This window comes from Amia ocellicauda, chromosome 16 (genome assembly GCF_036373705.1).
Source record: "Amia ocellicauda isolate fAmiCal2 chromosome 16, fAmiCal2.hap1, whole genome shotgun sequence".
In the NCBI taxonomy this organism is placed as follows: domain Eukaryota; kingdom Metazoa; phylum Chordata; class Actinopteri; order Amiiformes; family Amiidae; genus Amia; species Amia ocellicauda.
The window spans coordinates 12,615,006-12,631,258 of NC_089865.1; the positions used below are offsets into that span (position 1 = coordinate 12,615,006).

General features: G+C 39.2%; 2 protein-coding genes across 8 annotated transcripts in view; both read left to right on the forward strand.

Moving 5' to 3' along the window:
• Positions 1-9,024, forward strand: part of rapgef4a (Rap guanine nucleotide exchange factor 4a) — a 51,254-nt gene extending 42,230 nt beyond the window's left edge. For all 4 annotated transcript variants that reach the window (XM_066687929.1, XM_066687930.1, XM_066687931.1 and 1 more), the window contains 13 exons: positions 625-713; positions 808-838; positions 3,001-3,079; positions 3,387-3,533; positions 4,111-4,208; positions 4,559-4,684; positions 4,993-5,171; positions 5,605-5,695; positions 5,778-5,828; positions 6,372-6,459; positions 7,094-7,158; positions 7,281-7,335; positions 7,831-9,024. In XM_066687929.1, the coding sequence (XP_066544026.1) occupies positions 625-713; positions 808-838; positions 3,001-3,079; positions 3,387-3,533; positions 4,111-4,208; positions 4,559-4,684; positions 4,993-5,171; positions 5,605-5,695; positions 5,778-5,828; positions 6,372-6,459; positions 7,094-7,158; positions 7,281-7,335; positions 7,831-7,958 (1,227 nt within the window). In that variant the 3' untranslated portion in view covers positions 7,959-9,024. The remainder of the gene's footprint in view (positions 1-624; positions 714-807; positions 839-3,000; positions 3,080-3,386; positions 3,534-4,110; positions 4,209-4,558; positions 4,685-4,992; positions 5,172-5,604; positions 5,696-5,777; positions 5,829-6,371; positions 6,460-7,093; positions 7,159-7,280; positions 7,336-7,830) is intronic.
• A 2,201-nt stretch (positions 9,025-11,225) lies between these two features.
• The window catches only part of map3k20a (mitogen-activated protein kinase kinase kinase 20a), a 30,260-nt gene continuing 25,232 nt past the window's right edge, over positions 11,226-16,253 (forward strand). The window contains exons 1-2 of one of the 4 annotated variants that reach the window (XM_066688025.1): positions 11,226-11,353; positions 14,131-14,321. In XM_066688025.1, the coding sequence (XP_066544122.1) occupies positions 14,163-14,321 (159 nt within the window). In that variant the 5' untranslated portion in view covers positions 11,226-11,353; positions 14,131-14,162. Of the gene's footprint in view, positions 11,354-12,642; positions 12,802-13,674; positions 13,932-14,130; positions 14,322-16,253 lie in introns of those variants that run through there. The other 3 variants (XM_066688026.1, XM_066688024.1, XM_066688028.1) reach the window with 3 other exon arrangements.

The following is a 16,253-nucleotide window of genomic DNA, read 5'->3' on the forward strand; positions in this document are numbered from 1 at the left end:
TATGTTAGTTTGTCCAATTACTTTTGAGTCCCTAAAATTGGGGGACCACATATAAAAATAGTTGTAATTCCTACACCGTTCACCCAATTTGGATGTAACTACCCTCAAATTAAAGATGAAGTCTACACTTATAGCAAATGTTGATTGGTTCCTTTCAAATCCATTGTGGTGGCGTACAGAGCCAAAATGATGACAATTGTGTCACTGTCCAAATATTTATGGACCTAACTGTATATGCTGCTACGTTTGACAGATATGCTTCTGATGCATACAATATTGATAGTAATCTTTTACTCTTTTAAAGAAACATGACTGTATTTTCTTTGCTAAATCAACATTTATTTAGACTTCCTCCAAATACATTTGGATGTTATTGTATACATTATGCAATTATTATGCTAACTAGAGCTTTTATATCTCCAGGCAATCTTGTGTAATGGACTTTTCTTGATGAAACTTGAGAGATAATGTGCAGAGCCTTTCAAAACACACTTTGCAAAATCATGTTAAAATATTAATCAAATTAATGTTATTTAAATATTCATTTCCTCGCACGTGTTTCTTAGTCTTGTTTGTGTAGTACTTTTCCACATTTATACCTATGAACTGTGCTGTGGTTTTCAGGAGTTCTATGTGTCTGTGTCCGATGATTCCAGAGTCATCCCTGCTTTAAAGGAACAGCTACCCGAATTGGAAAAGATCGTCAAACAGAAGTATATATATTAAGTATTGAATGTATTTCCATCTTTAAGGCAAATTTGTCACAGAACATTTGGAAGAATATTAACATTTTCTTTTTTACTGTAGCTCAGAAGAAGCAAAATCTGCACAAAAAAAGGTAATGCTCGTATTTGATTCTATACCTACTTTATTTAAAAAAAGTAAAAAAACAGACCAGTGTTCATACAGCGTGAAGGGACAAAAGTAATTTCCTCAATTCTCATTCAGGTTACAAAATAAATTGATTCAGCCCCAGAAACATTTAAATCAAATTAAAATGTTGATGCTTATGGACATGTTACTCAGTTACAGTGAGGGAAAAAAGTATTTGAGCCCCTGCTGATTTTGTACGTTTGCCCACTGACAAAGAAATGATCAGTCTGTAATTTTAATGGTAGGTGTATTTTAACAGTGAGAGACAGAATAACAACAAAAAAATCCAGAAAAAAACACATTTCAAAAAAGTTATACATTGATTTGCATGTTAATGAGGGAAATAAGTATTTGACCCCTTCGAATTAGTACTTCATGGCAAAACCCTTGTTGGCAATCACAGAGGTCAGACGTTTCTTGTAGTTGGCCACCAGGTTTGCACACATCTCAGGAGGGATTTTGTCCCACTCCTCTTTGCAGATCCTCTCCAAGTCATTAAGGTTTCGAGGCTGACGTTTGGCAACTCGAACCTTCAGCTCCCTCCACAGATTTTCTATGGGATTAAGGTCTGGAGACTGGCTAGGCCACTCCAGGACCTTAATGTGCTTCTTCTTGAGCCACTCCTTTGTTGCCTTGGCTGTGTGTTTTGGGTTATTGTCATGCTGGAATACCCATCCACGACCCATTTTCAATGCCCTGGCTGAAGGAAGGAGGTTCTCACCCAAGATTTGACGGTACATGGCCCCGTCCATCGTCCCTTTGATGCATAATGTTTCCACCTCCATGTTTGACGGTGGGGATGGTGTTCTTGGGGTCATTCCTCCTCCTCCAAACATGGCGAGTTGAGTTGATGCCAAAGAGCTTGATTTTGGTCTCATCTGACCACAACACTTTCACCCAGTTCTCCTCTGAATCATTCAGATGTTGGCAAACTTCAGACAGGCCTGTACATGTGCTTTCTTGAGCAGGAGGACCTTGCGAGCGCTGCAGGATTTCAGTCCTTCACGGCGTAGTGTGTTACCATTGTTTACTTGGTGACTATGGTCCCAGCTGCCTTGAGATCATGAACAAGATCCTCCTGTGTAGTTCTGGGCTGATTCCTCACCGTTCTCATGATCATTGAAACTCCACGAGGTGAGATCTTGCATGGAGCCCCAGACAGAGGGAGACTGACAGTTATTTTGTGTTTCTTCCATTTGCGAATAATCGCACCAACTGTGTGTCACCTTCTCACCAAGCTGCTTGGCGATGGTCTTGTAGCCCATTCCAGCCTTGTGTAGGTCTACAATCTTGTCCCTGACATCCTTGGACAGCTCTTTGGTCTTGGCCATGGTGGAGAGTTTGGAATCTGATTGATTGATTGCTTCTGTGGACAGGTGTCTTTTATACAGGTAACGAGCTGAGATTAGGAGCACTCCCTTTAAGAGAGTGCTCCTAATCTCAGCTCGTTACCTGTATAAAAGACACGTGGGAGCCAGAAATCTTGCTGATTGATAGGGGATCAAATACTTATTTCCCTCATTAATATGCAAATCAATTTATAACTCTTTTGAAATGCGTTTTTCTGGATTTTTTTGTTGTTATTCTGTCTCTCACTGTTAAAATACACCTTCCATTAAAATTATAGACTGATCATTTCTTTGTCAGTGGGAAAACGTACAAAATCAGCAGGGGATCAAATACTTTTTTCCCTCACTGTATGTGCATCTGAGAGGGGCCACTATGAAAACATCAAAGCCAGTTAGGTTATTAATACAGGGGCTGATGTGGACCATAAAGTCACATGCACATTTGAGATGTTTTATTTTCATGAGGTACTATATAAATGTTTGATTGATTGATTGTATAACTCTCAAGACTATCTTCCTTTCCTAGTTCTGTCGGACTACTTCACTGAGTATGTCTGCGTTTCCTAGCTGACACATTTCTGTGAACATTTTATGAGTGCACAATACTGGACCGATGCACAATAACACACACACACACACACACTGCTCTTGAAGTCTCTGAACACACTGGGACTTAATTGAGATTAGAGCTTTGAAGATTTGTGTGTGTGTGTGTGTGTGTGTGTGTGAAGATCACTTCAAATCTGTCAGGTTTTAACAAAAGTCTGTTCTGTTTCAGCACAAAGTTCTGCTGCGCCAGTTCAGCATCGGCGATGAGAGGCTTCAGAAGAGACAGTCAATTAAGAGTAATGATGAAAGTGAGTATATTTTAGAAATGGATCACTACAGCAGGTACAAACCAATTGCTTTCAAACATCTCTCCAAATGTCATAGTCCACAATTATATAGCAATTGCAGTTACTCAATTTTAAAGCAGCAGTGAGCCTACCCAAGTGCTACCCCCATCTCTAACCTTAGCCAGAGAGTACTACCCTCAACCTCACTCTTACTGTGTGTCCCATATCTCACCTTGTGTGTCAGCCATAGTCCTAACCCTAGCTTATGCATCTTGCACTTTTCTGATCCGTGTGCGATACAACTGACCCGTGGTTGCTGTGTCTCCAGTTCTGTTTAAAGTGTACTGCGCCGATCACACCTACAGCACCATCCGTGTGCCAGTGTCTGCCTCTGTCCGAGAGGTCATCAGCGCGGTGACAGACAAGCTGGGCTCGGGGGATGACCTCATCCTGGTCCACCTCAGTTCTGCGGGAGGTGAGCCAGTCTGCAGTTACACGGCAGCTTAACCAAAATCATTCTGTGTGAGAAGCAGCTTGTGTTGTTTTTTGCACTGATTCCTTCTTTCTTTTTAAGTACATATTGAAGTAGGTATTGTATTTTTGTGAAAGCAGTAGAATTTCATTTAATTGTAGGAAAGTCACTCCCCTTTTTGTTGTTTTGGAGGATTTAATTAGCTTGCACTTTAAAGAATAGGTGAAGCTTTTGAAATAGGAGCGTCCCGCTGTGTAGACACCTGCACTGCACTGCTATACTTGCCACAGCTTATAAAATACCCGGATCCCCTACTGGGGCTTTCGTGTACATTTACTTGTAAAACAAATTCCATTCCTTCTGCCAGAGTACACTAATACTCTAGCACTTTATATTTCTGGCTTTCATTTTTAGTTTTTTTTACACATGGTTAGTTATTTGAAGCTTTGAGGTCTTTAAAACAAAAGACAAGTACACAGGTGTTAAAATGTAAAAACAAAAAGGTGTTTGATGGTAAATCTAGGATTGATAGTATTGTACACTTTATAGTGTCTTGTGTTTTTTTCTCTCTCATGTACAGACAAAGCAGTGCTGAAACCCAACGACATTTCAGTATTTTCGACCCTCAGTATCAATGGCCGTCTGTTCGTTTGCCCAAGAGACCAGTTTGATTCACTGGTGTGTATCTGCCTGACAGGAAGCAGCCCTCAAATCATACACAAAGCACAAATATATACTCAAAGCAAAAAACATCTAATTACCAAACATACCAATAATCGCTCATGCATTTCTGGTGCATCTGTGGTATTGGTGAAGATATGAATGTGTGATATAGACCAATCGTACTTGAGTTTAAGCGCCAAGCTAATTCTTTCACTGTCAATATCCCCATTGGAACTAATTATGATTCACAATCAATTTAAATTTATTATGACCTCCCACATATTTTGATGGCAACCTTCAAGCTTTAGTGACATAATGCATTTCTTCCTGCATGTCGTTTCGATTCTTCTTCTCATTCCATACAGACTCCGCTTCCAGAACAGGAAGGCCCGTCAACGGGATCCATTGGAACCTTTGAGCTCATGAGTTCCAAAGACCTGGCTTACCAGATGACCATTCACGACTGGGAGCTCTTCAACTGTGTGCATGAGGTGCGGTGAAACTACTGCGCATAGGGACCATTGGCTGTTTGTCATATATGTCTATATATATGTCATATATCTCTTCAACACCTGCAAGCGTCTTTTTTGTTTGTTGTTCAATCATATCCCTTAGTATCCCAAAGAGAACTCCAGAAAGACTACTGAATTATTAATTTCTAGTTTATATCTTTTAGGCATATTAAATGCCTTTTTTTCATTTTCACTGCTCAGAGCATCTGTTTTTCTTTGTTGTCAAGCTTCTTCTCACATTTTTCTAGTTTAATCCTAATAATGTATTTACATGTATTATTCCACAGCATGAGCTGATATACCACACATTTGGGAGACACAATTTCAAGAAGACGACGGCCAACTTAGACCTGTTCCTGAGGAGGTTTAATGAGCTGCAGCTCTGGGTGGTCACGGAGATCTGTCTGTGCTCCCAGCTTAGCAAGCGCGTTCAGCTGCTGAAGAAGTTTATAAAGATAGCTGCTCAGTAAGTTGGCGCTGTTGAAGCGATTGGGTTTCGTGTGTGCATTTCCTGGTTTATTTAACAGTCTTCTGATTAAATGAAGTGAACATGCCTTTGATTAGCTGACATTTCTTTGCACACTTTGTATTGTGTTGCGATCCACAAAGAATTACACAACCAGAGAATAAACGAAAGTACGAGTGCCTCTGGGTGTACTTGTTTTTAAATAATGCATGTTATGTAAATAGATGCATTCATTCATGTGTTAATGCTCTAAACAAATGCCACGGGACAATTTGTTTTGGCTGCACGTTAATTCAGATTCTCTCGGTGCATTGGCTTGGCTGCTTCTTCTCCATTTTATTACCCAGCTTTGGTGTAAGTGTAGAATTATGCAATGCATGTCAATCACCTGTCTATTGGCAGTGAGATGGGCTAATTTGTTTCATTCTTCCAGCTGCAAGGAATATAAAAACCTGAACTCCTTCTTCGCCATCATCATGGGGCTCAGCAACCCAGCAGTCAGTCGTCTCAGTCAGACCTGGGAGGTGGGTGCTGTACCTTCATCAGAGTTCAGCAGCCTGTCTCAGTTTCTTTTTTAATGTTTTTATTTCTTGTTTGTATTTGCAGAAACTTCCAAGCAAGTTTAAAAAGTTCTATGCAGAATTTGAAAGCTTAATGGTAAGTTTAAAATACTGCATGTTCCCTCATGTTTAATTTTTTTCCCCCATGATTTAATGTACTGTTCTCTTGAAAAGAACATCAGTGATGGGGAGAAATTGTAACTGATGTAAATTACATTTTAATTATGTTTTCTTTTAAGTAATTCATCAGAAAACAATTACATAGTATTTGTGTTTTTTTCAAAGTCCTGCTGCAAATTAAACATATGTAGGCTACGTGTGCCATGAATTGACAGCCATTCTCATTTTAGTTACACATAATAGGGATCATAACTAACAAAACAAAAACTTATAATGAAGAATATGCTGTGTGAATGAAATGTGTCCATCCTTTATTTGGCGAATATTAGGATGGTTCAAAGAATACCAAAAATAAAATAATAAAATGCCACTATGGAGTCTAATGTAAACATTTAGTTTGGAGATGGCTGTTATTAAGCTATTGGCACGCCATCGGTGAAATCTATCGGCATCTCCGGCAGGTGTTCATCAGTTAATGATGTCATCACTATGATGTCATCACTACTATTTGTCTTCCCAGGATCCATCCAGGAACCACAGAGCATACAGGCTGACTGTGGCCAAACTAGACCCTCCCATTATCCCCTTCATGCCTTTACTCATCAAAGGTAAGATTATTTTAAGTGTCACTGAAAGCTAACACTACCAAATCACCACTGTCACCAGGGTGTACACTTGAATATTCTGAGAACTATTCCTTTGGGGAAGGAAATGGAAAATACTGAAGTTCCTAATTCTAATTACTAATTCCTTCTCCTTAAACTCTTCTGTAGTACTTATACTTCTTGGAGCATTACATCTCTAAATCCTGGCTCCAGCTCTGCACGCAACCCTAATTCAAACAGAAACTGTAGCATTTGCCTTGAAACACCGCTGCTTTGTACCGACTGGTTTGTACCGGCTGGATTGAACAGGCTGGTCTGTACAGGTTTTTAGATGCAGGAATCGAGCTGTTTGGAATCAGTTGTAGCTAAAAAAAAACTGGATAATATATTCCTGGATAAGGGCATCAGCTAAGAAATAAATCAATAAATAAATGTACATTTCAGGACATAGACTACACAGGGATAATAACAAGCACTAGTCTTGAAACAGTTCCATAAAATATTGCATATTTAATATTGCAAGAAAAGTAGATTGTCACAGATTGACATTCAGACAGAAACCAATATGAAACAGATGATGTATAAACATGCACAGCCTGTGGTTTAGTGCCTAAAAGATTGTTTTTGTTGTTTTTAGATATGACTTTTACCCATGAGGGCAACAAGACCTTTATAGACAGTCTGGTCAATTTTGAAAAAATGGTAAGTTTGTCATACGGTCACCACACAGTACATGTAAATCTCACTTAAACAGTAATCAAACAACATTATGATGTTGTTGTTGTTCTTGTTGTTTTTAATTCACTGATGGGTTTATTTTTCAGCGTATGATTGCCAACACCGTGAGGATAGTCAGATACTGCCGAAGTCAACCATTCAGTGAGTCACTGTCAAAACCACCTGACCTCAGATAAGCCTTTCAATTCTGTTTTGCACTTTTTAAATGTATTGCTTATTTAGGCATAATGACATCATAGCAGGCGGGGACTATTCTAACTGAATTATTTATCGCCAAAATGGTCTCCTCAAGGGATTTTGATTGCATGATTTGAGCTCGTTGTGATTCGATCGATACATTAGTAAATTCTATTTCAAGAACTGTGGTTGTAATTCACCCTGTACTTAAGATCACTTCAGCGATCTGATTATTGCGAAGATTACATGATTCCTCAGTAGGTGGCGTCGTCTGTTAAGCTGCAGAATGTGGCGAGTTAAGTGGATCCTTATCCACAGCTCATCGACATGCTGATTTCTGCAGTAATGATACCCAGACTCCAACTTCAGGGATTGTGAATGACTGATTTAGAAACCAATGTCTGGTTCTTTTTGATACATTTTACTTTCATGGGATTGTGTTTCTCATCCCTTTCTCAGATCCAGATGCATCAGTTGCTATTAAGAATCACCAGGAAGTACGGAGCTACGTGCGACAGCTGAATGTGATTGACAACCAGAGGACTTTATCCCAGCTCTCCCACAGACTGGAGCCTCGGAGGGCCTAAACAAAACCAGTCTGTGGACTTGGTGGCACAGCAGTTGGTTGATGACAGTGTTCATGCTGCTACTTTTCTGCCAAAACATAACCATGCTTGGTATTTATCTTACGTACCACGGAGACCCTCATTGCGGCTCTCTTAGAAAGACAAAAAAAAAAAAAAAGCTCTAAGTCTGAAGACCTCATGTCCAGTCCCTACCTTTAGGGTTTGCATCATCTAATGTCAGTTTGGGTTTTTTTGGGAGGAGGACGTTGTTTCCTTTTTAAAAGAAAACTCCTACTTGAAATCCCTTAAACTGCTGCTTCAATACCGAGTTCCTGTCAAAGTGCGTTTGCTGTAAATGTGCTCCGTCTTTAGTATGTATTCAGGTCAGGAAATTATAGCAATTTGCTTTGGTTTGGAAATCCACCTATATGATGTGACCTATCAACCATGTTTCCCTTGCATACTCTTATGATAAGGCAAACTAGCAAACTATCTGAACCTGCCAAGTTTCCATTAGAAGATTCCATGATGTGTGTCCTGTATAGAAAGTAAATGATGGTGAAGCTCCAGGAATTCCCAAAAATGTGTAGCCTCTAAGAATGCTCATAAACAGTAATGTATAAAAACACATTTAGCCGTTTCCCCTTTAACTGGAATAAGAACGCAGGCCTTGAATTAACAGGATATTTTATTCAAATTTTGTTTTTACCATATATTTATGTCATATTTTGTTGTACATGATTTTACGGGCATTAAAATGTAGTTTATGTGCTATCCATTCACTTATGACAGAAGAAAGCTTTTTATTTTTTTAAATGGATAACAACATTAAAAAAAGTTCAGCACTAAGCTTGCTTTGCTTTGTAAATAGACATTTATAGATCTTTCTGTTTTTCTGTGATCATTAAATTATAGATATGGTGCCAGAAGTATTCAGTTTGACATCAGCATGCAAATTGATTGTTTTAAAGGAGCACAAAAACAGACTGCACCCCCTCTGTAGAGAAGCTGTGAGGTATCTATTGTGTTAAAGCTTTGTACTGTATGTGTATCCTGTAAATAATATATACCTAATAAATGTATTTGCTCAAAATAGGTTCCTTGTTCATTATGAGGCATCACCATTGCCCTGTTTTGCAGTATTATTTTTAACCTGAAAGGAATGCAAATTGCCATTAAATACGTGTGGGTATATATTTTAATATATAAATGTAGCAAATGTGATCATAACATGATATATATCCATACAGAGTGTTTAAACCTCCCACGTTGGGAGTCTTTTGGTGTAGTGGGTTTGTTGCGCTTATATATGTAGTGCTGGATTTTAATTGCTACTATAATCACGTCTATAGAAATACATTCAAATACTTCTCGTTAAAGACAGTAATTGATTTTGGCAACTAGTCACAAAACGAATTTAGCATTAATCAAAAAACTAACGTTTGCATTTCTCAAATGTAATTTCAGATATATAAATTTACTCCCACTTTATGCTAAAAGCCATACTTCTACTGCTTCAAGGATGACATATGCATAATATATTAATCATTGACGATCAGAATGGGTTGCATAGCTCATAGTCCTGTAAGGCCGGACACTTAAAACTGATCTGCTGCCTTACTAATTATTATTGGAGGATGAGGAGGAGGGGGTTTCATATCAAAATCAAAAATACACATCTACTGCAAATTGAGTGCAGCAAAAAGACTGGGAATCAGAGGCCAGTGTAATTCAACCTGCATTGCCAGTCAGTTTGAAATATTCTGGTAGAGAGAAGAGCATTGGCAAATGTATAAATCATCCAAAACTGAGCTCCAGAATGAGAACAAATACATAATATATTTTTTCAGACAATGTCAGAGCATAAAAAGAAACCTTAATCAGCAAACTTTTTAACTGTTTCCGTCAAGGTAGCAAAGACAGTTGACTTCCAGTTGACCATCTTTCATGACTTGAAACCATGGCCGACTTTATCATTATTGTTCTTCTTGTTGGATAGCCCTGTTCTGGTCACATCCTGTTCTCATTTTCTGACTCTCCCTGTTGAGTGAAGCTGGCCTACTAACCCCAGACATATACCCCTTATCCTCTGGCTTTCCAACCAGAGCCAGTATCACTAGGTACTAAATGATTACTAGGTTTAAATACATGACAAATACTTAATACATTAATAAAATACATTACTTAACAAACTACTGCTGCTATTTATAGACTGGTAAAAAAAAAGTTTAAACAATTTCGAGTGATAGCCCTTCTTCATCTGTTAACTCCTTTTGCCTCTCACAATGTATAAATGTGTTTATTTATAACAGTAAATGCTGATACCTTTTATTACAAAATAAACCATGGCAACAATGATTAAGCCAAACATTTGAATGTTGCAACATAGCTTTTGAAATAGGTAAGCTTAGAAATTGTATAACCTCCACTTTTAGGTGTTTATGACCGGGTAGTTCCTACCAGCAGGAGATAGCATTAACAGATAATATATATAAGGCAATACACACCTCTCACCTGCATGGTGCAAAACAGGTAATAATGATCCACACAGAGCTGAGACATTAGTTTAACTTAAACATGTTGTTGTCATATCTGTAAACCATAATGTGATAGAAGTGGCATAGTCTCCAGCAGTTATGATGTGGGACAAATATTTCCTACACAGTATGTTACATGTCCTAAGGTCGGGCCCTTATCTTAAGAGCTGTCGCCTGCAACTCTCAATTATGAAACTGTCAGCAGTGTGTAAATCGTTGTGTTCACAGGAGCAGTTAAACAATAACTGAGGTCTTTCCAATTAGCCTCACTCGAGGACTCATTAACTTATCTGTGTGGTGACTCCTTTTACTAGAAAGAACATCCTTGACTTGGCTTTTGAAACCGGATTTAGCTTCATTCCCAGAATGGGTGAAGGTGAAAATGTACTTAAGCTTTACTAAAGGAGAACATCAAAAAAAGGAGTCAAATTAATGATTAACTGAAAGAAGATTAAAAGGGGACATTGCATACAAATAGTAAAAAATGAATACAATTTACCTATAAGTCCTTGTAAACACCAAATGCCCAACTAAATAAAAACTAACAACAAGAGAGATCAAGCCTCTTTAGTTACACACACGGGTATACTCTGATTATCTGATTTTTAATTATGTGTGCTTGTTATATTAGGTGAACTATGGCCCAGATCTCTACAGCTGGGTGTTCCCCCTCTGTGTGTGTTTCCCCTCTCTCCGCGATAGGGGGCGCTGTTGTCTGACTGCTCAATGCTGAGGCTGTCCATTCCTTATAGGAAGTTAGGCAAGACGAGAAATCACACAGGAGCAGACACTGGCGTCATCGCTTATGCAAAGTTGATTTCCGCGTTTTATGGTGGCTTTATACAGTTTTGGAGACTTGTAAAACACCAGCAAGCACAGGTATGTATGGGACAATACTGGACAGTGTTTGCTGTGAGCATTGAAACCGGCTTGTCTGTAGTACTGGTCGTTATTGCAGGGATATGGGCTGAATGGAGAAGTCGTGAGCTCGGTAGCCTCATCGTGCAGACGGGAATGTGAAGCAATGTGCTCAGGGCAGCCACCGCTTCTTTGAACATGTAGGTCGAGACCACATTGTATTTAACTTCTGCAGAAAAAGCAAGCACGACAAGATAGAAATAATAATAAAAATGGTGTCGAATTTACTTTTTCACAGAGACAGTGGGTCCGGAGTGTCATTTTAAACTGCGTTTTGACATTAATGACCCCACGACGTGCTGTCAGTTTCGGTTTGACAGGTGACATGACAAGAAAGAGAAAAGAGTCACGCTTATGTATCTAGGCTGATCTGTTTTTAGTTTTTGACATGTCTGTAAACCATGTGACGAGCCCAGAGCTTGTCATCCACTTCTCCTTAGCCCAGTACAGCAGAAACGTCATATATCACTAATATATAGCGCCTTTCACATATCACTAATATATAGCGCCTTGCTTCACTGAGCAGGCACGTCGCGGGCCCTTTGCAGTGGGAGTGGATAGGTTGTAAAACACCAGCAGTTCACAGGTGCCCCTGGACCCCAGATTATGTGGTGAAAAAATAACTCAGTGACTGACACTGAAACTGAATAAAATCTAATGAAAATGAATATAGCACTCATATGTCAGTTCCAACTGTTTAATTAAATATGCTTTAATAGTATGGCATCAGTTGTATTTTTAGAAAAAGTGTCAGTAATTGCGAATTTGTGTAAAACCTTTCATAAATCTGGGCCAACCCTGGACATAGGACTGACAGATGTTGTAGGCATGATGCATTGACCATGTAGGCAATCAAGAGTTTGGTCAAATCAAATCAAAACGGTATCCATTTTGAAGCTTAACATTGTAGAATAAGTTAACCATCTGTTGGAGGAAAAGTAACACCAGGATAGAAGTGATGTGGATTTATGAATACTTTTTATCTTTATGCTTTTCATGTACAGTATGTGCATTCAGGGAAGACATTGGTGTTAGTGATGTTTGTGTTTAATAGGCTGTATTGTATTTTGTAACATTGCAATGCTCATAGTTGTCTTGTTGAGATGGAACAAACAACTCTATAAAAGTGTTATTTCACCTCTGTGTCATCACTCTGTGCTCTTGGGAAGGAACTGGTTTGGACTTGTGGTCATGCCAAGTCATGGTTGATGAACCCTTATTAGTTTTCATGGTAAAATGTCTACGGCTGATTTGCAATTTGCTCCTGAGCTGTTACCTGGTGCAAGTACTGGGCAGCTGGTGCTGATTAGGTAACAGGCAGACGCTGAGATTGTAATTAGTCATTCTCATGTCTGTAGGATGTAATAAGGATGTGAGTTTGGAACTGGGCATTAGCAGCTGAAAGGAAGGTGAGCGAGAAGAATATAAAGTGTCAATTGTGCATGTTTTAGACTTGAAAGCACTTTGTATTTTAAATCATGCAGTCCAATCTGCTTCAGAAAAAATATGTATTGTGAAGTCTTTATGGAAATAATACAGTATGGTTGCAGTATGTTTTAATTAGTTTTACTTTGTCACAGTAAAGGCAATAGTTCTGCTGGGGTTTTGTTGTTTACTTGGTAAGTGTGAAGGAGTTCCCCAATATCCAAGTGATCGTGGCATTTTGAGTAGCAATGGAAACGGTTTAAAAGTTCATATACAGAAAAAGGGCAGTACGGTGCTAAATATAAAATTAATAGCAGCAGGCCTCACGAGCGCACTGGGTTCTTCTGTGACAATAGAAATATTTCCTGCTGTCGGACGACAATCCCACTTGAATTGCAGCTAACAGCCTCTTAAAGGTCATTACTGCAAAGCAATAACTCTTACATTTGGTAGATTGCATGATGCAATTACACCTGATTTCCAGAAGTATTGTTTTAAAAAGAATGATTATGAACAAACAAAAGAGTACCATTACAATTTAAGAATTGAAATGTTTAATATCAGACATAATAAATTATTTAGTAGGTTTTTATTTTATTGACCCAAATTGTATTACATATCAACCCCTATTTGTATCATAAGGAGTCGGATTTCTTACATTAGCAACTCTTCAAGTTCAGTTAGGCTACTTGTTGCTGTAATCCTGCTCCTTAATATTAAAATGTTGAATTTCTAACTGTTAGCTGGTGGAAGGATTGACGTATGCTTTTTTATTTTATTTTATTATTTTATGTCTGTCCTGTCATTATACACCTAATCCAAAATGTGCCAGAATATTCGGTCGCTTCAGCCATGTATATTTTCCGCAAAGTGATCACAGCACAGAGAGAATGCATGCTTCGGATTCCAGAAGCCTTATACAAGCTCACAGCGTAGTCCCAACTGCTCATTTGTCAGAGAGCAAGAGCACAGGTCCTAGTGATTCATAGGGAGTCTTGGAGTGGGTTGCTGTTACTGTAAATCAAAGGCTCAAATCCACAGTGTTGCAGTACAGCTCTGCCGGGAACTTGCCAATGTCTGTGTGAGATACTAGGAAAAAAGGTGCACAGGCGCTGTAAGTATTGTGGCTCTTCTGTAAACAAATGCAAGCAGTGTTTGCTGTGCTTCTGACAGTGCTTGCTTGTCTTCTGTTGAGCACGACTGCTGGAGGTAGAATTAAAACTCTGTTGCGTGCTTTTGAATGAGCCGGAAAGGGGCTGATGCTTAACAGAACCCTCTCCTACTCTCTGCTGCTTCTCTCTCTGGCCCTCCAGAACCTTGAATTGGTATCAAGGGTCATTATGCGATGTCGTCTCTCAGTGCCTCGTTTGTGCAAATCAAATTTGATGACATCCTCTTTTATGAGAACTGTGGCGGCGGGAGCTTTGGAAGCGTGTACCGAGCCAAGTGGATCTCCCAGGACAAAGAGGTGGCTGTGAAGAAGCTTCTGAAGATCGAAAATGAGGTAGGAGATATAATTACTTGTGCTTGTTATGTACGTTTTTTAAATCCCACGTATAATAACCTTTTTAATTGCTCTGCTATTAAGCCGGGTATAGTAACTTTTGTGCCCGTCAGTGGTTAAGTCATTAAACACCCCCATGCACAGAAGTGATTGTGCTGTTCCTTTGTGAGGGTTTTCCTGTCTGTGTGAAGATATGCATATACGATAAGAGCAGTCTTCTTTAGAAACAAATGACTGCATAATTAAATCAAATTAAACCCTATTAAAGCATGAGTTCTGTTAATTATTCTGAAATTATGGTTTTATTGTTTCAAAGTTTTAAAAAGACACCTCCCTGACTCCTTCTTGAATGTTACAGGCAATGGTTGCCTTGGTTTGAGACATACAGTTAGGTTCATAAATATTTGGACAGTGACAGAATTGTCATCATTTTGACTCTACGCCACCACACGGGATTTGAAAGTAAACAATCAAGATGTGCTTTAAGTGTAGACTTCTTCTTTAATTTGAGGGTAGTTACATCCAAATTGGGTGAACGATGTAGGAATTACACCCATTTTTATATGTGGTCCCCCCAATTTTAGGGACTCAAAAGTATTTGGACAAACTAACAAAATCATGCATAAAACTGTGAGTTTCAATACTTGGTTGCAAATCCTTTGCAGTCAATGACTGCCTGAAGTCTGGAACCCATAGACATCACCAGATGCTGGGTTTCTTCCCTGCTGATGCTCTGCCAGGCCTGCACTGCAGCTGTCTTTAGTTCCTGCTTGTTCTTGGGGCGTTTTGCCTTTAGAAATCAAAACAAACCAATCAGAGAGATAGCAAAAACATTAGGTGTGGCCAAATCAACTATTTGGTACATTCTTAAAAATGCACTGGTGAGCTCAGCAACACCAAAAGGCCCGGAAGACCACAGAAAAAAACTGTGGTGGATGACAGAAGAATTATTTCCCTGGTGAAGAAAAACCCCTTCACAACAGTTGGCCAGATCAAGAACACCCTCCAGGAGGTAAGCGTATCTGTGTCAAAGTCAACAATCAAGAGAAGACGTCACCAGAGTAAATACAGAGGGTTTACCACAAGATGTAAACAGGAAACAGGAAGACCAGATTAGAGTTTGCCAAAAAACACCTAAAGAATCCTGTACCGTTCTGGAACAGCATCCTATGGACAGATGAGACAAAGATCAACTTGTACCAGAATGATGGAAAGAGAAGAGAATGGAGAAGGGAAGGATCTGTTTATGATCCAAAGCATACCACCTCATCTGTGAAGCATGGTGGAGGTAGTGTTATGGTATGGGCATGTATGACTGCCAAGGGAACTGGTTCCCTTGTATTTATTGATGATGTGACTGTTGACAAAAGCAGCAGGATGAATTCTGAAGTGTTTAGGGCTATATTATCTGCTCAGATTCAGCCAAATGCTTCAAAAATCATTGGACGGCGCTTCACAGTGCAGATGGACAATGACCTGAAGCATACTGCGAAAGCAACACAAGACTTTTTTAAGGCGAGAAGTGGAATGTTCTGCAATGACCAAGTCAATCACCTGACCTGAATCCAGTTGAGCAGCATTTCACTTGCTGAAGGCAAAACTGAAGGAAAACGCCCGAAGAACAAGCAGGAACTAAAGACAGCTGCAGTGCAGGCCTGTCAGAGCATCACCAGGGAAGAAACCCAGCATCTGGTGATGTCTATGGGTTCCAGACTTCAGGCAGTTATTGACTGCAAAGGATTTGCAACCAAGTATTGAAACTCACAGTTTTATGCATGATTTTGTTAGTTTGTCCAAATACTTTTGAGTCCCTAAAATTGGGGGGACCACATATAAAAATGGGTGTAATTCCTACATCGTTCACCCAATTTGGATGTAACTACCCTCAAATTAAAGAAGAAGTCTACACTTAAAAACATCCAGATTGTTTCC